This window comes from Malania oleifera, chromosome 9, assembly GCF_029873635.1.
Source record: "Malania oleifera isolate guangnan ecotype guangnan chromosome 9, ASM2987363v1, whole genome shotgun sequence".
NCBI lineage: Eukaryota > Viridiplantae > Streptophyta > Magnoliopsida > Santalales > Ximeniaceae > Malania > Malania oleifera.
Window position 1 is genome coordinate 35,293,170 of NC_080425.1, and position 20,386 is coordinate 35,313,555.

Genomic DNA, 20,386 nt, shown 5'->3' on the forward strand with positions numbered 1-20,386 from the left:
AGTTAAGGAATGAAACCTTATTCAATGGAGCTGCCATCTAGTTACACCCTTTTTTACAGAAAAAGAAGATGGATACAAAAGAAATATAATTGACAATCAGAAAATTTTCTTTGCAACCCTTGCTCTTTATGTGCACCTTTTTATTCTGACTAGTGCCTCACATGTTTAGAACTGGACACTGGTTTTTTTTAGGTGGTGTAGGAAGACTTCAGTCTAATTGTGCTTGAATGACTTGCTTAAAGTTCAGCATGGTGTATGAGATTTCACCGACAGTCACCTAGGAAAGCTAGGTCAGGTATCATGCACTCATCATGGAGATCAGTGAAAGGTGATTTTCACTTTTTCTCACAGCTATTTTTTCAGTGATATCTGCCAGGCTGCGCATGCATGGATCTGTTTTTTTTTTTTTTCATTTTCATTGATTATCTGTGTTGTCTAAAATTGTTTTGTATTCTTCAATTTTCAGGTTTGAAGAGAAGGTTTTCTGGAATGGAGATGTATATCTTGGTAGTTTTAGGGGATTGCTTCCCCATAGCAAGGGGAAATATACATGGTCAGATGGAACAGTATATGATGGTGATTGGGAGGAAGGGAAAATGACAGGGAAAGGACAGATTTTTTGGTCATCAGGAGCCACATATGAGGGTGATTTCTCAGGGGGTTATCTTCATGGTTCTGGCACATATACTAAATCTGATGGGTCTAATTACAGAGGGGTCTGGCGGATGAACATTCAGCATGGGTTTGGAAGGAAGCAGTATAGTAATTCAGATGTATATGAAGGTTCATGGAAAGAGGGAGTATTTGAAGGCAGTGGTAGGTATGATTGGAGTACAGGAAATACTTACATTGGGAATTGGAAATCTGGTAAAATGTGTGGTAGAGGGGTTATGAAATGGGCTAATGGTGATCTTTATGATGGCTTTTGGTTGGACGGGTTTAGACATGGCTCAGGCTTTTACAGATTTGCTGATGGTGCTTATTATTTTGGAACATGGACTAGAGACCTAAAGGATGGACCAGGAACATTCTATCCTGCTGGAACTAAGCACCCATCTTTAACAACTTGGTCTAGCTCTGTAGGATATGATGTTAAGAGAAGAAAGGCACTGTCCCATAGTTCATCATTGAATTTGGGGGAGAGCAGGGCTCCAAAGCCAAGCGTTAAGCGCAGTTTTTCTGAGAAATTTTCTATTGGTGGGTTGTTAAGAAGTTCTGGACGAATTTCTCATGGATCTACATCTGTAAATGAAGATTGGAGACACTGTGAATCTGCGAGAGAATTTTCATCACATGACACCTCTTGCATGTTATCTCAAATATCTAATGGAGATCAATATGAGAGTCAGGATAATAGTTCTTTAGTGTATGAAAGGGAATACATGCAAGGAGTTTTGATCAAAGAGAAGGTTAGGAATAATGTGAAAGTATCACACAAAAGTAAGCAGCAAAGTAAATTTCACGTGAGAAAAGCAGGAAATGGGTCGTGTTTTGACATTTTTGGACACCATCAGAGTTATTATTTGATGCTTAATCTGCAACTTGGTATCAGGTAGACATTTTTCTTGTGTCTCCTTCCTTGTATCATTCTTGTTTATAAAATTTCTTGTGGCAATAGAAAGTACTGTTGTAACTGATAAAGCATGGTTGTTGTTGCTGTCGTTTGACTAATTCACATTTATCTTGTGATTGCCGATCTGTACAAGCATATTCTTAGGCGTATTTAGAACTTCTGTCAAAAGTGTACGCTAGCATCTAACGCTTTATTACGTGTGTATCCCTTCGCATTGAACCCATGGCTGTCATTTTTGTTTTGTATTTTTACACATTTGTTTGCATAAATTGGTGGAAAATGATTCATATAGCCAACCCCACCTAGTGGGACTTAAGGCTTGGTTTTGTTGTTGTTTTTTTTTTATGTCTGTTTGTTTGTTTTTTCGTTTGTTTTGTTTTGTTTTGTTTTTTTTTTGTCAAAACTTGATATACATTGTTGGCCCACAAGTATCAGAGATTCAGAACTGGTTACCAGGAGGTCTTGGGTTCTAGTCTTGTTGGCTGCATTTATATGTGGTGTTTAAAAATTATTGTATCCTGCAGGGCATTATTTATCGTTTGTTTACCTCTCCATGGTCTGAATGTGTGTACATTGTTTGCCCACAGCCTAACAAGCTTAAGCTTTTAAGTGGTTGTCTAATGTTATTATTTTTATAATTTTAAATAACAACAACACTAACAACAATACAAGTTAGGAATCATTTGGTATCACTGTCAAAAATTATAAAAACTAAAACTGATATTGAAAACTAAAAATCTAGGAACAGAAACTAAAAATTTAAAATTGGAACTTGTTTGGTTAATATTTCTATAACAACTTAAAAACTTAATTGAGCAAATGATCATATTTATCCTTGAATCAAATAAAATTTAAAAAGATATGATTAAAATAATAAAAGTACAAAACAATGCAGATTAAAAAACATTATAATTCGATGAGGAGGGTGATATGATTAGTGATTCTGATTGCAAGGAAGGGCTACTCATAGATGAGTTTTGTAAATAACTTGGCTACGGAAAAAATCATTTTGATTTTGTGGGGCTCATTTGTTGCAGTCTTTACGTTCGATGGAGGGTAGAGGGAGTTCTTGGTTTGAGGAATGTTGTATTAGAGGAGGTAGAAGACAAGTTTTAGCAGAATGAGACCAGTACTGATTTCATGTTTCGTATTCAACATATGCTGGATAGAAAAGTTATGCAGTTAGCTGATTCAGAAGGAAAGGAAGTCTGCTTGGATGGTGGCATAATTAAGTCTTGGAAGGGGCAACAGGAATTGGCTCATTTGCAGTGTTCCATCAATTGCGATGAGAAAGGACTGAAAAGAGGTTTTCTTAGGTAGTGTTTTGTTTAGGATTAGATATGGTTTTGAACAGTGGGTAATAGTGGTTCAGATTGTGGGCAATTATGGTTTGGGTGGTCTTTTATCTTTGTTTTTATTTTCGTTGAGGAGTCCTTTTTCTCTCTTTCTTGTATCTTCTCTCTCTTTTAATATATGTTCTTTTATTATTTAAAAATTATTATAATAAAAATAAAAAATAATTCTAATTATTTTTCCTTGCAAGAACAATCTAATTGTACTTGAAAGTTGGAAAAATAGTAAAGATATTTTTTAAATTGCTTTTATCATAATTATAATATTATTTTTTTTAAAAAAATTTAACAGATATTTTTATTTTAATTGTTATGTTAAATACATATAACCATTTAATTTTAATTTTAACTAATATTATGTATAAAATGAATGATAATCCACATAAGTTAATTCTAAATATCAAAGTATCTTGGCAAACAGATTGCCAAAACACCTAAAAACCATAAAATCTAATTTTCAGTTTTTTTTTGAGAATGCCGGAAACTGACAATAAAAGCAAAAAAATACAGAACGAAAATAGAAAACATAAAGAATACAAAATAAACCTTTATATACCCAACTATTAGTTTGGCTACATTAATTCTTCTCTATTCAGCTTGACATAGGGTTTCATTTTTTTTAATAAAATGATATTTATTAAATATTTTCAGTACCTCTAGCCGTGGTGGTGCATCTGCTTTTAGTGCTTCTTGATTTGTTATCCTTGTTGCTCACACCAGCTTAATTCACTTCTCAGTGCAACTATTGGTATTTGTTGCACGTGTTCAAACCATCTTAATGTTGTTGTGGGTGTCAATATCATTGCCGATATGTTGTTCACGTGATCACCTCAAATGAACTGCACCATAATCATTTGCACTTAAACAAGCTGGTAACTGCCAAATAGGAACAATTCTTGTTGCATAGGTCAAAATAAATACATGAAACTTGACATGAATCATCTCAATTAGATAGATTTTATTGAAATAAATACAAACTAAATTATCACTCTTAAGTTAGACATAGAATATAATTTGGCCGTGTTATGATGTCAATTGTCTCCATTTGGTTGAGCTCTTGCATTAGTTTAGTGCTACTTCATTCCCATCTGTTGTACAATCCTGCTGGTTTTTTCTCTGGCTTTCATACTCTTAATAAATATATCTAATTTAAAGTTCACAGGTACACTGTTGGCAAGATCACACCAGTGCCTATGCGTGAGGTCCGATCTTCTGATTTTGGCGATCGAGCTAGAATAAGGATGTATTTCCCAAGAAAGGGTTCCCAGTTTACACCTCCACACTATTCTATTGACTTCTATTGGAAGGATTATTGTCCTATGGTCTTCAGGTATTTGTCAATCTTCTCAAGTATATTTGCATGTCAATATTAGCATATAGTTTTAAATTATGACTTACATATATTTATATATTTTTTGGAGATCAGTAAAGAGAATTCAATAAAGGGCACCAAGGGTTTGGGGGGGGGGGGTGCTTCAATGTACAAACAGCGAGAGACTAACTAATAGTAGAAACAAGAGAAAGAAACAGAAATATATGGTAATTCCATACTTCCATCACCTGTGTGACAGCATAGCCAAAAAATAAAAATAAAAATTGTCAAAGTATCCAAAACATACTGTCCATTAAACCAGCTGGTCGAAAGTGATAATCCATCTGTCTGTGAGAGTTGTAAGGGATGTATATGTTTCCTCGATAGCTCTTCTCTTGCTCTTCCTCCACTGAACCCAAAAAAAAAAAAAGAAATGGCGAAAGGGATCAAGATCAATGCTTTTTTTTTGCCTATCACAGTTCAATCAAATGACTTCCAGAGGTTCTAGTTTAAAAGCAGTGTGGCAGGGAATTGCATTTGATTGCTAAGAAAATTGTAGATGGAGACTCAAGCATGGATTGAAGCTTGCTTTGATACCCTGTTACGTAATGTTGGAGAGAGAGGATTATGGGATTTTATGTTTCTTTTGAAGCAGAGGGAAAGGTTATTAATGTTGATTGATTGAAATATGCTTCAGTTTGTATATATGAGTTCGTTGGTAGACATAATTCCTTTGTGGTGCTGAATCATGAGGAAATGAAATGGGTTTTGAAACAGATGATTGTGTTTTGATCTGGTCCTTGTCTTGTGATTCTCTCCTCTTTTAATATATTTATTTTGTTTAAAAAATGCTTTTAAAGTTGAGTTTTTTGTGCACTTTTCTTTTGAATTTCTAACAAACAAAATTCTTTTCATATACATGGTTATGTATGTACATATATTTATTTCTTGTCAATATATTCATTTTAAAGGTGTTTTCTTTGTTCTGCACGTGCATGTCAATGTCATTTGGAAATTAGAATTGGCTTTGAAGATTTGAAATAAATCTTAAGATTTGATTTGATTCGTAATTCTTGATAAAAAAAGGATCTGGATTCATGATCTGAATCTGCTTTTACAACTACGGATATAACCTTTATTATGCAATTCATACAACTGCAAGGTCTTAGTATACCTGTGCTTGTGTATCCAGTGTTTAAAAAATGTGACGTTGTGTTACAATTTTCAAACAAAAATTATAATATACGTGAGATTATATTTCAGGAATTTGAGGGAGATGTTCAAGTTAGATGCTGCAGAATACATGATGTCCATCTGTGGTGATGATGGTTTGAGAGAACTTTCTTCTCCTGGAAAAAGTGGCAGTATTTTCTATCTTTCTCAAGATGATAGGTTTGTGATTAAGACTTTAAGAAGATCTGAACTGAAGGTTTGTATGACAAAATACTGTATTAGGATTTCTTTAAAATCTATTATGTGTTAATTAAATTTTCCATTCTAGTAATATTAAGTTGTAAGGCAATTCTTATTGAAACTTTTGCCTTGAAAGTGTGGCTTTTGAATCATATCTTTTATATTTAGGGCCTGTTTGGTACATATTTTGAGAAAAATGATTTTGTAGTACAAAATTACATTTATGTTGACAACAATTTATTTGGTTAGAGATTATTGATCTAAAATAAACTTTTAAGAAAGCTTCAACAGTTGATTTTCAGCTTCAAGAATGTGATTTATCAACCATGTCGGTAAAGCTTAGGGTCAAGCTAATTTTGCACTATGAAATCACTTTTAAAAGGAATTTGGCTTAGGTTATCCTTGAGATTGTAATCCCATTTCAAGGCATAAGATACCAAGGAAAATGATAATAGGCAGGCATTAAAAATTATCTATGCCAAATGCTGCCTTAACTGAAAGCTTCCTTAGATGGGCATTTAATATTTTGGGATGCATTTTGCATTTTCTTACCTTTATTATTTGTGAAGTTATATGAAAAATCCAAACATAAAAGAACCAGGTTTCATATGTTTTCAAGTTAACTTTGAGACTTTGAAACTATGAAAATGGTTTATAGATCATTGTCTGCAAATACCATGGTTTTAAAACCCGATCCGGTGACCAACCTGGTTAGGCTACCGGTCTGTTTGACTGGTTGAACCGGTGGTCGAATTGGTGATGTTATATAATATATAATATATAATATATATGTATGTGTGTTTTGTATGTGTATGTTTTACAAAGAGGGCTGAATGATGATTTTTATGTTAATAATTAAATAAATATTAAATAGTGAGAGTGGAATGTGGATTATATTCAATTTATTCAAAAGAGTAAAACTTTTTGATTAATTAATAAATATTAAATAATATTCATATGGACTATTATTTAGTTAAAATTTATTTGATTTGTTTTGTTTGGATCAAGAATTTAGAAAACTTACTTCTATTATATTTTCTTTCTATATTAAATATCATTTAAAAATAAATTTATTCTAGTATGATTAAAAAAAATTAAAAATAAATGTTAATAATGTACAAAATCAAATTTTTTTTATTTTTTTAATTTTTTTATTATCTAGTTTGTTTTTTTGTTTTATTTTATTTTTTATTTTTCATATGAAAACTTCAGATTTTTTATGTTTGCATTTATTTTTTGTATTAATATTTTCAACTTTCAAACAAGAGTTAAGGTAGAATTTTGATATATATATATATATATACACTTTACCATCAATGTTAAGGCAGATGATTTGGTTCTTATGGTGAGGGGGGCCCTTGTTAGAGGGATAGGTCCTGGGTCATCCCAGGAAGCTGCGAAATCACAGCAATAATTTTTTTCAATGAAAGCTGGGTCAACCCATTTGACTCACCAACTCTGACAGGGTTGACACTGGTTCAGCAAATTTCCGGTTCAAGCCCTATAACTGGACTGGTGAGTTGACCGGTTCTGGTCCAACCCGGTTGGCCCGGCTGGTCTTGTCCAGTTTCTAAACTATGGCAAATACCCTCTCTTGGTTAATAGTCACAAATTTATGAACATGATGAGATATTCTTGGTTAAGATTTTAGATTAGTCATATACGTTCTTGGCAACTTGCTAGATGGAAATGTCAAACAGCCCTGATTGATTTTGTAGATCCTTGCAAATGAGAAGATGAAAATATTATGTTGAAAGCTAGGACAAAAATTCTGATGAACAGAGAAGTCTCTTGGATTTTTAGATTTGCAATAACAGCAACTGATGGCCCCCCACTTGCCACAGGAGCTCCCAGCATTTAAGGTCTCTTAGTACCAAAATGTGTGCCTGGATACCAGTTGAGGTAAAGAAATATTGTAGACCCAAGTAATCTCTAATTGTGGGGGAAAGGACTTGTCAAACTATAACAATCCTAATTTGTTTTTCTTCCTAGTTTTTGATCCTTGAAAATCTGTCTTTCCCACCACATTGTATCATTTGGATGGTCAAAATGCCCTCTAGGATTAAAGCTATTACCTCGTTAGCTTTTTTTATTTTTATTTTTTGTTTTTTATTTTTTATTTTTTATTTTTTGATAACAAAATAAAATTATATTAATAAAAGAATAGTTTACACAAGGGAGAATGAGAGTCTGAGACATCTCCTAAAAATCTGGAACAAACGAACAAACAACTAAAACCTGCAGAAAAAGGAGAAAACCAGCACATTCCTCCAATCTCTTTGAATCTCTTGGAAACTATTTCCTCTGAAAAACCCAAATCTGACGTGCCACAATGATTCTAAATGCTGGATTTGATCCCAGACCAGCTCCCAAATTAATTTTTTTCCTGAGAAGATCTGTGCATTATGTTCCATCCATAACCCCCATAAAACCGCAATTAAGCTACACCTCCATAAGGCTGCCCTATCCTGCCTTCTACGAAAACCTGTAAAAGAAACGACTAGTAAGTCTTCCACCGATACAGGGCATTCCCAATTGTCTCCCCCAATACCAAACAGCTTATTCAAAATTATCCAAGCAAATAGCAGTGTAAAAGGAGATGAGAAGCTGTCTCAGAGTTCTTGAAACAGAGCCCACAAACATCGGGAGAAAGAGCCTTCGAAGGTCTTCTGATTTGCAGTAAGTTAGTATTTATTTTATTAAGCACAACCAACCAAGTGAAATTCTTAGTTCTTGAGAGAGGCTTGGCCTTCCATATAATAGGAAAAAGTGGAAATTAAGATTTAGAACGGATAATGAATTCAAAAAAAGATTTGCAAGAATAAACTCCTGATTGATCCAAGGACTAAGAACGAACATGCCTCCCAGCAGAAAGATTACTTCTGTCCAATGAAGATAACAAAGAAGACAATTCCTCCATGTCCCTATTATTAAGAGGTCTCCCAAAATGGAGATTCCAGGAAACGAAAGGACTACTCAAATCCACAACAAAAGAAAAGATATGGCTCTATTTTTCTCAGCACTTAACAAAAGAGACGAGGGAAAGAAGTGGACAAAATTACATTACCTAGCCAAGGGTCTTTCAAGAAGCAGGTAAGTGACCCCCTGCCCCACCAAGTTTAGGGTGAGTTGTAGAGGAAGGATAAATCTGAGTAATGGATCTCCATGGACTCCCCAAAGAACAACTTAAATTACTATTCATCTCCCACCCATTCTCGTCCAACCCAACCTTACTTCTTATAACTCTATGCCAAAGGGAAGATTCTTCTAAAGGGAAGTGACATCTGGTGGAGCTTCCGTTCAAGGGGGAGCAGTTAGAACTCACAAGTGAAGGGGAGATTGTTGAGAATTCCACTTGTGAAGTTCGTCCCACATGGGAAAAAGTGAGTATTTGATGGGTGCTTATATACATGGTGTAGCCTAAGACCCAATAGGTTTAAGCTTTTGGGTCAAGTTGGTGCTTACCCATGTATATCAAGCGCACCTTTGGACTCCTCCGGTGGTAACAAGTGGTATCAGAGCCGACGGTTCATGACTCTGGGTGTGGCAGTGTGTGATCGAGGCTAAGAAGGATCATCTAAGCTGCCAAGATGGATCCAAATTTGGTCAAGACGTGGGAGGTAGGATTGGTTTGGAGGCGCCATTTGGAATACAATTCGAGACACGTAAGACAACCCACTTGAGTAAACTGTTGGAGAATTTGTCTCGTAAGGGAGAAGATGGCTTCCGTTTAAGGGGAAGCAGTTGGAACTCACATGTGGTGGAGCTTCCGTTCAAGGGGGAGCAGTTAGAACTCACATGTGGTGGAGCTACCTTTCAAGGGGGAGTAGTTGAAACTCAAACTAGCAGAAAGATTAAACGGCTCAGATAAGATAATGGTGGTGAATACACGAGTGACCCATTTATGAAGGTATGTTAGGATGAAGGTATTGCTCGACACTTCACAGTTAGAGATACACCACAGCAGAATGGGGTGATAGAGCGCATGAATCGGATTTTGCTGGAGAAAGTTCAATGTATGTTGTCTAATGTTGGGTTAGACAAAAGGTTTTGGGCTGAGGCTATTAGATATGCGTGTCATTTCATGAATCGTCTACCATCATCTGCAATAGGGGGAAAAACACCCTATGAGGTATGGTCTGAAAAGCCTGCTAGTGATTATGATTCTTTACATGTATTTGGTACTATGACTTATTATCATGTTAAAGAATCTAAGTTGGATCCAAGAGCCAAGAAAGCAATATTATTGAGGATAAGTGTAGGAGTCAAAGGATACCGTCTTTGGTGTCTTGAGACGAAAAAAATGATTTTAGGTAGGGATGTGACTTTTGATGAACTTGCGATGATGAAGAAAATAATACGCAAGGAGTCTCGAGTTGAAGAGAAGACTAGTGGTACTCAACAATAGGTGGAGGTTGAGACAATTTTGGGAAACCCAGTGAGAAATGAGACCACACAAGGTAGCTCTCCAGTTACGGTGGGGAATAGTGTACAAGAAGAGGAGATTTCAATTTGAGAATCTTCACAGCAACAAGAATCAATTGTTTCTCAGAGACCAAGACGAGAAATTCGAAAAGCTTCTCGGTATACTGATATGGTGGCCTATGCACTTCCAGTTGTGGATGATAATGTTCCTTACACTTTCAAAGAAGAAATGCACTCTCTTCATCAAGATCAGACTTGGGAGCTAGCCCAGCTGCCTAAGGGTAAGAAAGCAATTGGTTGCAAATGGATCTATGTAAAGAAAGAAGGATTTCCAAATGCAAATAATGTTCGCTTCAAAGTTAGATTGGTAGCTAAGGGCTACGCACAGAAGGAAGGCATTGATTATAATGAGGTATTTTCTCCAATTGTTAAACATTCTTCCATTCGAATTTTGTTGGCTTTGGTAGCACAATTTGATCTTGAACTGGTTCAGCTCGATGTAAAAACTGTATTTTTAAATGATGATTTGGAAGAGGAAATCTATATGAATCAGTTAGATGGATTTCAGGTTTCTGGAAAAGAAAATTGGGTATGTAAACTGGGTAAATCGTTGTATGGTTTCAAACAGTCTCCAAGACAATGGTACAAACGAGATTTCATCAGTTTATGATGGGTCACAAGTACATCAGAAATAGACATGATCATTGTGTTTATTTTCGCAGACTACAAAATGGATCTTTTATATATTTACTCTTGTATGTTGATGATATGTTGATAGCTTCAGAGAATAGGGAAGAAATTAACAAGTTGAAAGGTCAGTTAAATCAAGCATTTGAGATGAAAGATCTTGGTGAAGCAAAGAAGATACTTGGCATGGAGATTCGTAGAGACAGAATGAGAGGGGAAGAGAGGCAGCAGTTGAAACTCACATGTGGTGGAGTTTCCGTTGAAGGGGGAGCAGTTGGAACTCACAAGTGAGGGGGAGATTGTTGAGAATTCCACTTGTGAAGTTCGTCCCACATTGGAAAAAAGTGAGTATTTGATGGGTGCTTATATACATGGTGTAGCCCAAGACCCAATAGGCTTAAGCTTTTGGGTCAAGTTGGTGCTCAACCATGTGTATCAAGCATACCTTTGGACCCCTCCGGTGCTAACAAGTGGTATCAGAGCTGACGGTTCATAACTCTGGGTGTGACAGTGTGTGACCGAAGCTAAGAAGGATCATCTAAGCTGCCAAGATGGATCCAAATTGGGTCAAGATGTGGGAGGTAGGATTGGTTTGGAGGCGCCATTTGGAATACAATCCGAGACACGTAAGACACCCACTTGAGTAAACTATTGGAGAATTTGTCTCGTAAGGGAGAAGATGGCTTCCGTTTAAGGGGAAGTAGTTGGAACTCACATGTGGTGGAGATTCCGTTCAAGGGGGAGCAGTTGGAGCTCACGTGTGGTGGAACTTCTGTTTAAGGGGGAGTAGTTGGAACTCACAAGTGAGGGGGAGATTGTTGAGAATTCCACTTGCAAAGTTTGTCCCACATTGGAAAAAAGTGAGTATTTGATGGGTTCTTATATACATGATGTAGCCCAAGATCCAATAGACTTAAGCTTTGGGGTCAAATTGGTGCTCACCCATGTGTATCAAGCACACCTATGGACCCCTCCGGTGTTAACAACATAACCATTGAGCTAAAGGGAAGTGCTTTTGGAACCCAATAATGGAAAGGGTGACAAAGAGATTAGATGGCTGCATGGTCTTAAATTTTGATTACGAAGCTACAAAAGTACATAAATTTTGATTTTGATTTTGATTTGAAAATATAATGGAAATCAATAGTAAAGCATGGAATTCTTTTATGAAACTTTATAAATGGTTAATAGACATAATAATATAAGTTTTAGGACTAATATATTACAAGTTAAATACAACTATGTTGTGTATGTTGTGGAAAAGTTGTAATATAATATGTGTATCAAACATATCCATAACATAAAGCGCATTAAATGTATTCAATTAATACGAACAAAATTCATAAATCATTTAAATATTTTTTATTATACAAATAATGATAATTTAGATATGAAGGGTTAAATAAAATGTTGTTGTAAGTTTATTTTTTCATATAATTTCAAAAGCCCTTGTAATAATATTTTCTTTTGATAAAAAAAAAAAAATTTAAATTAAGTGGGAAATTTCAATTCACTCCTAAATTTCTCATTTGAATTCTGAGGAAATTTCATTTTATAGTTAAAATTTCCACAAGTTTCACTAAGATTTCAAGATCGCAAGAAAATTTGGATGATTCGTAGAAATTTCAATGAAAATTTTGTAAGATAGAAATTGGTTGCCTTTTTGATTTTGAGGGTGATGGGAACTGGAAATTTTGACAACAATTTTGACAATTTTGTGGAAATTTTAGACCATGGATGTCTGGAAGGGAACCTTCATCTCCCTTGGGCTCTGGGGGTAGAATTACTTTGATTTAGTCTTGCTTTGCTAGTATCCCGTTATACTTCCTGCCTGTTGTTAAGATTTTGGTGGGGATTGCTAGCAAGCTTGAGAGGTTTATGAGAGATTTTTTGTGGTCTGGCAGTGGGAGTCATAGGGACCATCTAGTAAGCTGGTTTGAGGTTTGTAGATCTACAAAGGAAAAAGGGGGGGGGGGGTGTTTGGTATTTGTAAGTTGGTGTCTAAATTTTTTTTTCATATAGCTAAATGGCTATGGCGTTTCCCTCTAGAAGAATCTTCCCTTTGGCATAAAGTAACAGAAGTAAGTTTGGGATGGATGAGAATGGGTGGGATACCAATGCTAATTTAAGATGTTCTTTGGGGAGTCTGTGGAGGACTATTTCTCATATCTATCCTTTTTTCGCCCACCACATTAAACTTGAGGTGGGGAGGGGTTCTCCTATTCATTTCTGGAAAGACCCTTGGCTGGTAAATGCACTATTTTCCACTTCTTTCTCTCGTCTCTTTCATCTAAGCTATAAGCAAAATAAAGCCATTTCTTTTTTGTTGGAAACTTGAGCAGTCCTTTGGTTTCTTGGAATCTCCACATTTGGAGACCTCTTAATGATAGGGAGATGGTGGAATTTTCACCTTTGTTATCTCTATTGAATCGGAGTAACCTTTCTTTGGGGCGGGATGTTTGTTCTTGGTCTTTGGACCAGTCAGGAGTGTATTCTTGCAAATCGTTTTTAAAATTTTTGATTTGTTTCGATTCTTCTTTCCCACTCTATTCTATTATTTGGAAGGCTAAGGTCTCCCTAAAATAAAGGCTTTCACTGGGTTGGTAGTGTTTAATAAGATAAATATTATAACTTGTTGCAAATTAGGAGATCTTTGAAGGCTCTCCCTCCTGATGTATGTGTGCTCTGTTAGAAGAACTCTGAGACAATTTCTCGTCTTATTTTGCAATGTGAATTTTCTTGGAGGATATGGAATATGATTTTTGGTGTTATGGGAGGGAGCTGAGTTTGTCCTCCTTTGTTGGACGAATTTTTAGGTATATCCTTCATAGGCTTTGGTAGAAGGAAATAGGGCAGCTTTATGGAAGTGTGGTTTTTTCACGGTATTATGGGGATTAGGGATGGAACATAATACTCAAAAATTTTTTGGGAAAATTTAAACCAGATGCTGATTTAGGAAAAAAATTAAATACATGACCTTGTTGTGGTGTGTTGGTTATGGATTTTTTGGAGAGGCAAACTTCAAGGAGTTTAAATGAGATTGGAGGAACACACTAACTTGATAATCTTTTTTCTCTTGGGCATTTTTATTTCTCTAGTTTTGGAGTGTACCTGTTTGGCTTGGGTCATATCTTATTCTCTCCCTTGTAAATTCTTTATCTATTAATGAAATCTTCTTTTGTTATCAAAAAAAGGGTGGTGTTTTTAGGCACCAGTTTTCCTAGATCCAATGCTCCCTCCTTCTTAGGCCTACAGACCTCATCCCATCTAAGTTATAACTATGACTCTCGATGCCAGACCATGGAAAGTCTCATAATTTTCTGAAGTTTACTAGCAATCCTTGTGGAATCTTAAAAATAGATAGAAAATAAAGTGGGATGCTAGAAAGACAAGGCAAAATTAGAGTAATTCTTCCCTCTAAAGAGAAGAGAGACCCCTTCCATCCATCTAAACTCCTCGTCACCCTTTCCACCTGTTGAATAATTGGGTAAAATTGAAGACCTATCTTCAATGATAGGTCCCCTCTATTTATGATATATGTCAAGTATAATATTAATGGCCATAATACCATTACTAACTCACACTTATTACTAACAAAAACTCTTAAACACATGATGATAATGCTAAATGACTAAATAACAATTAACACTCCCCCTCAACTCATTGTCGTGATGTCCCGGGTAGACACCCCATATTTGTTCTTCTTTTATTATCAAAAAAACAATCACCATCTTTAACCCTTCTTGAAAGAACCTTAGTTAACACTTTATAAACTAGACTAATAGGCCTAAAATCCTTCTTGCTCTTGAACTGTCTTTTTTTGATTAAATAGCAATGGGAGTAGAGTTGATGCTCTTGCACACCACTCCACTCTTGTGGAACTCCTCAAAGAATTTCATGACATCCTCTTTTGGCACTTCCCAACTGTCTGAAAGGAAGCCATTGTGGAACCAGTCTGATTCTTTATTTTTACCCATATCAAACACTGCCCCTTCAAACTTCCTCCAAATCGAACAGCCTCCGCAACCACTTAGCCACCTCTTCCCTAGGTTGGTCTCCAATTTAGCCCTCCACCTTTAACCTATTCCTACACTTCAACCCTTTATAAAAGTTAGTGATCTCATCCCTAGTTCGTTATGATGTTACACCACCCTCCTTGAATCTACCTTTAAATCCTTAATGAGACTTTTTCTCCTTCTCCCAATAAGCCACCCCATGAAAAAGCCTAGAATGATAACCCCCCTCTCTAACCCAACTAACCCTCAATTTTTGACGCCCATTCCTCTCTTCTCTAATCAATTTCATCTCCATATCATTGCTAAAGTGAACCCTTCTAACTCTATCTTCCTCCCATAACAAGCCATACTCCTCCAATCTATCCATACTATTGAAATCCTTCAAAATGTTAATTTTAGTTTCCTTAATGTCCCTCAAGCACTTCTTTATTCCAAACCTTAAGCGTATTTTTGAAAAATTTCAGTTTTCTCATCAACTTAAAGCCTTGCCAGTTACCACCCTTGAACATAGCTTTCCTTTCACCATACTCCAATGGTATCATGAAGGAAGGATGCGAAATTCACATATTCTCAAATTTGAAAGGGATCAAACCCCATTGTATGGGGTTAGAGTCCAAAGGAATCAGGAAGTGATCAGAAGAAGGCCTAACCAACACCCCTGGCACAATGCTTGGGAACTACTCTTCCTTTGCATCGGAAAAAAGAAATTTGTTGATGCGAGTTGAGGCTTGTCCTCCCCCATATGCCACCCATGTAAAACAACCATCATTCAATGGAACATTCCTTAGTCCGCAATCTCGAATGGAAGAGTCAAAATTTCTGATGCTACTAGTCACCCTTGATCACCCAAACCTTTCCCTAGAGTTCTTTATTACACTGAAGTCTCCCCCCTACCACCCAAGAGGGATTGCATAGCCTGCTATCCACCTCTTGAAGAAAAAAAATTGTTCTGCTGGAAATGTTGTGTAGAAGCCAGAAAGTCAAAGAAAAAGGACCAGGAATACAATCTTTACAAAACAAACAACTAGCCTGGTATCCCATGCCACGATATGAATGACTCTGCTCCTTGAATCTATAATCCCAGATACTCCTAAAGACATAAAGAGTCAATCTCACCTAATTTAGACTGTTGTAAAAATATAATATGTGAGCTAACTCCATTCACCAGGTCTTTAACAACCTTCTCTTATCTAACTCCCTTAGTCATCTAACATTCTAGGACAAAAGCTTCATTTGGTAACACTATCAAACCTTGAAAACATGCCCCCTTTCTCATAGTTCACTGACAGAAGCTAATCTAACCAGTTACCATGACAATTTATTAGCTATTTTACCTCTCCCCTATGTTCTCTATCTTTAGTTTAACCAAATCCCAGAAGGAGCAGTCAAGCTTAGACCCAAATCTTCAAGAATTTCCTGGGCCTCCTGGTTTTCTCTTTCATCCCCTAAAAGGTCAAAAAGTTCTCGGTTTCACTCAGACTCTAATTCCTTATGGCTCTTCAACAATTTAGATCTAATTTGAGAAGGGCCAGAAGTACACGGATTACCTTCAGGAATTGCTGTGTTCCCCAAATTTGCTCCCAGGATGTTGTTCCCCAAGTCACTTGTCATCACACTGGTATAACAAGAGAGCTTTAGGGTTCGGATTTGTTGAAAGGGATTGAATCTGTGGTTGCTGTGGAAAGACTTTCTCTTTGAAATCCTGGCAGCATCTGTACTCTGATTTTTCATGTCTAACCAAATCGATTCTCGGCAGATGAAGGAGATCTTGATCTTAAGGCTATCTTTTTGCTCCTTCCTCCAGAAACTTCATACCTTCTGCCTTATCCCACCCTTCCCGTCCCTCCTCATTTATTCAATTAGCAACTACTCAGTGTCAAATTCAAACAAAAACAGTGATTTTTTACCATCTTCTGCAAAATCAGAGCTTCATCCTGACTCCATGATTTCAAAACTCCTTTTCCTTTCTTCTTGTCATAGAAGCCCTCCTCACCCATCTTCTTCTTCTTTCGTTTATGGACTTCTGACAGTGTATGCAAGACTTATGACGAAGCTCCTGGTCCTTTGGACGCTGCTGAGGCCTCTCCCATTACTCTTTCAGATGCCTCATTTGTTGCAGCTTTGATCTTGCCACATCCCTCTGTTCCCCTGCTTCATCTTCGTCGATCCGTATCTTCTCTTGCTGCACTGTTGTTCTTCTCTCCTGCTTTTTCTTCAGGGCCAAAAAGAAGCACTCTATTGAAGAAGAGGGCTCCTGCCTACTGATTTGAACTCAAGCCTGGATTCCTCCCAGCCCAACAAATCCTTGGCCTCTTTGAAATTCTGGTCCGGCCTCATGTGAGCCTGTACCCTCCAGCCGGCTTTCAAGACATGGCTGTAAGTGGCTCTGGCTGTTCCTAGTGTTCTCTAATTTAGGCCCAGCGAACCTGTTTTGACAAGCCCAGTTAAGTCCATAATCTCCATTTCTCCTTAAAACTAGTTGTGCCGTGAAAGTTTCCTCGCCTGTAATTGCGTTGAAGAAATATCAAATTCCATCACTGAAATCCCTCCCCAATCCCCCCATTTAAGTGATTGCTAAACCGTCCTTGAGCAGAAGCTTTCCTTTCTTGGTTTTCTTCACCGGAGTTCCTCTGACCCCGCTGTTCGTCGCTGGAATTTCTCTCATGCCTCTGATCTGTAGCTTCACCGAACTCCATGGTGGATTGTTTGCTCTCACAGAGAAGCTGGTCTGTGTTCCCAGCTTCTGGTCTAATGTTTATGGAGCCACATCCATGCAACACATTAGTGGCACAGTACCATGGTTAACACTTTCATTTTGCTTTCCTTCTGTAATGCCTCTCACAATCTCAAGGAGCCTCTTCCATCTCCCTGCCTCCTTCCCTTCTGGAATATGTGCCTATGTTTAGGATCCTTTCCAGGGATAGAAACCTACGGAAAGACTGTTGGATATCAATCTCAGCATAAAGAAATGAATTGGTGCCCTGAAAATATTGATCCATGGTTCTCAGTTTTTGTAAGGAGAAAGCAATGTAACTGTTTGGAAAGCCATTTTCTTTCCTCAAGGTAAATTTGGTAGAACCAGCGTCACTTCTTCTCGGTAATTCTAACATCATTGCCCACAAACGAAAAAAGCATTTTGCATGAAGAGCAACTGAGCTCCCCCATTGCTTCTAGGACAGTCAAAACCTAGTTCAACTTCAAAAGCAAAGAAACGTCTTCACTTGAGGAGCAAAAACGTATGTCAACTTGATGGCAAAGTGGGTTCACTGGAGAAGCTATTCATTTTTATCGTCAACTTTCTGATATGTATGAATTTGATCTTGCTGAACAATCTTCCACCACCATAAGTTCTTTATTGGGATTTAACTATTACTTGTCCAGAACCTTGGCATTGGCGGAGACCTATCATTGTGATTAGTTCTTCCATTTTACACAATAGTGACAATACACCAAATGGATTCTTGGGCCTAACTTTGTGGGCCTAGGACGAGACAAACCTTTGACCTTATTCTTTAGAGCTGACTTCCAGAGAAAATCAAAATAATTTCTCCATGCTACAGTTTCCTGTCTTGCATTTGTTAACTATCTCTTTTAGTGGTTTTGGAAGGAGTTGAGATGGATCGACTTGTGGAATTTTTGCTGTCTTGTGGGGTATTTGGTTGGAGAGAAATGCTCGTATTTTCAGGGGGAAAAATATATCTTGCTCTATGCTCTAGGGTATTGTTTTAAAGGGCTGTCTTTCTCTGACCTTCAATGTGATTGGAAGGCAGTTTTGTTTTGATGTTTTTTCTATTTTTCTATTTTGGTTATCAGCTCATATAAGGAGGATTTCTTACGCTCCTTCTTGTATATTCTCTCTTCTGCAATAAAATTTCTTCTTTTTCTATCAAAAAGATTTTGTTTTGATTTTAAAAAACCTACAACAACATTATCGTTAAAAAATTCATTTATGTATCTTACTTGTTGGATCTCAAAATAGTTTTTGACATTAATATTTAAATCCTAGCTAAAATTAAGAAGAAATTCAAATAAGGATCTTCTAGACATCTTTAACTAATTGGGTGATATCACAATCCTTGTTAGACACCTGAATTAATCCTGGATAATTATATTTAAGCATGGTGATGATTCTGACACTGATGGTGATGAAGAATAAAAGTGGAAGGCTATTTTATTCAGGTACAAATATAAAATTGCAGAATAAGTCCATAAGATGTTTAAATGGACCATGCTGAGTAGCTCTAGATGGGAATGGGAGTGAGCATGGTTTGGTTTGGGTTGGTTTCACTACGAAACCAAAACCAAACTGTAAACCGACCAAATTGTGAATGGTCAAAACAGCGGTTCATTATTTTAGTCAGTTCGGGTCAATGGCTTAGGCTTTAATCTTGAATTTTAGTTAAATTGGGCATGCAAAAACAAGTCAACTTAAAAATAATGCACTCTAAAACATATTCACAGATGTAGGACAAGAAGCGAGGCCTTGGAAAGATCCTTGTTGATGAGTAATTAAAAAGAATTGGGTCAAGGGATTGTTGGGTTTAGTTAGTAGTTCATTGTGTGTTTAGTTTAATTAGTATAGCATTATGTGTTTATGCGGGCTTGTTTGTAATATTTGTGTCTTCTAGAGGGGTATGTTTGTTATGTAATGAAGTTAGGCGTATATTTGCAATTTCAAGCGTTAGAGGCTTTCTTATAAGTAGTGTGTGAAAGCTATGTTGTAACTTGTAAGTAGGTTGGATTTGAATTCAAATTTGAGTTGAATGTGAGTAAAACCCCTTGTATCTCCTCTCTCCTCTCTCCCCCTTTCTTCTCTTCAATTTCTTCTATTTTCTCCTCATGGCTGCAGATCCTTCATTCTGCCCTTGCATCATTTGGTATCAGAGCCGAACCACTATCTTTGTTCTTCCATTTCAATTCCCCCATCTTCCCCTTTCACTCTTCTTCTTCCCCTCTTCTTCTCTCTTTCCTTCTTTCTCTGTTCAGATATCTTGCTGTTTCCCTAATCCCCTGCTGCAGAGCAGCATTGTGCCCTTCTTCTTCTTTCTGTTTGTCTTCTCCTACTCCTTCCTTCCCCTCTTATTTCCCATAGCTCTCTCTCTCTCCCCCTGATTTCTGATACTCTCTCTTTATTCCCTTTCTTTCTCCTCTGTTCTGTCTAAAATCTGTTTCTGTTTTCTCCTCTTCTCCCTTCTTCTTCGTCTTCTTTATCTCTATCTTCATTTTTTCCATCTCTCTCTCTCTCTCTCTAACTTCCTATCACTGTCTTCCATCATCACCAATCCTAGATTTCAAAAAACAACAAAAAAAACTGAAAATCAGTTCTGAGCAGTCATGTCTTCATTTGTTCAAACACCACTTTCCAGATTCCATTCTGCAACACCACCCATTCCATTGAAAACAGAACCATTCGAAACTCTTCCCCTCAAATTTTCATCACCATCTGACCAGCCATGTGGACCCATGCACCGGCATAAATATTTCCAGCCGTTGGCTCTCTTAAATCCCTAATTTCCAGGATTCCTTCTATACACTATGACCACCTTTGCAATACACCTGATCTATCTTCACCCAAAATTTCATTGCTGGAAAGTCTGTCGGCAACTCA

The 20,386-nt window shown here is 36.8% G+C and overlaps 1 protein-coding gene across 2 annotated transcripts in view; it reads left to right on the forward strand.

Annotated features, from left to right (window-relative positions):
• The window catches only part of LOC131164472 (phosphatidylinositol 4-phosphate 5-kinase 8-like), a 72,015-nt gene that overhangs the window by 9,556 nt on the left and 42,073 nt on the right, over nucleotides 1-20,386 (forward strand). For both annotated transcript variants that reach the window (XM_058121682.1, XM_058121684.1), the window contains exons 2-5: nucleotides 193-328; nucleotides 467-1,552; nucleotides 4,088-4,255; nucleotides 5,501-5,666. In XM_058121682.1, coding sequence (XP_057977665.1) covers nucleotides 312-328; nucleotides 467-1,552; nucleotides 4,088-4,255; nucleotides 5,501-5,666 — 1,437 coding nt within the window. In that variant the 5' untranslated portion in view covers nucleotides 193-311. The remainder of the gene's footprint in view (nucleotides 1-192; nucleotides 329-466; nucleotides 1,553-4,087; nucleotides 4,256-5,500; nucleotides 5,667-20,386) is intronic.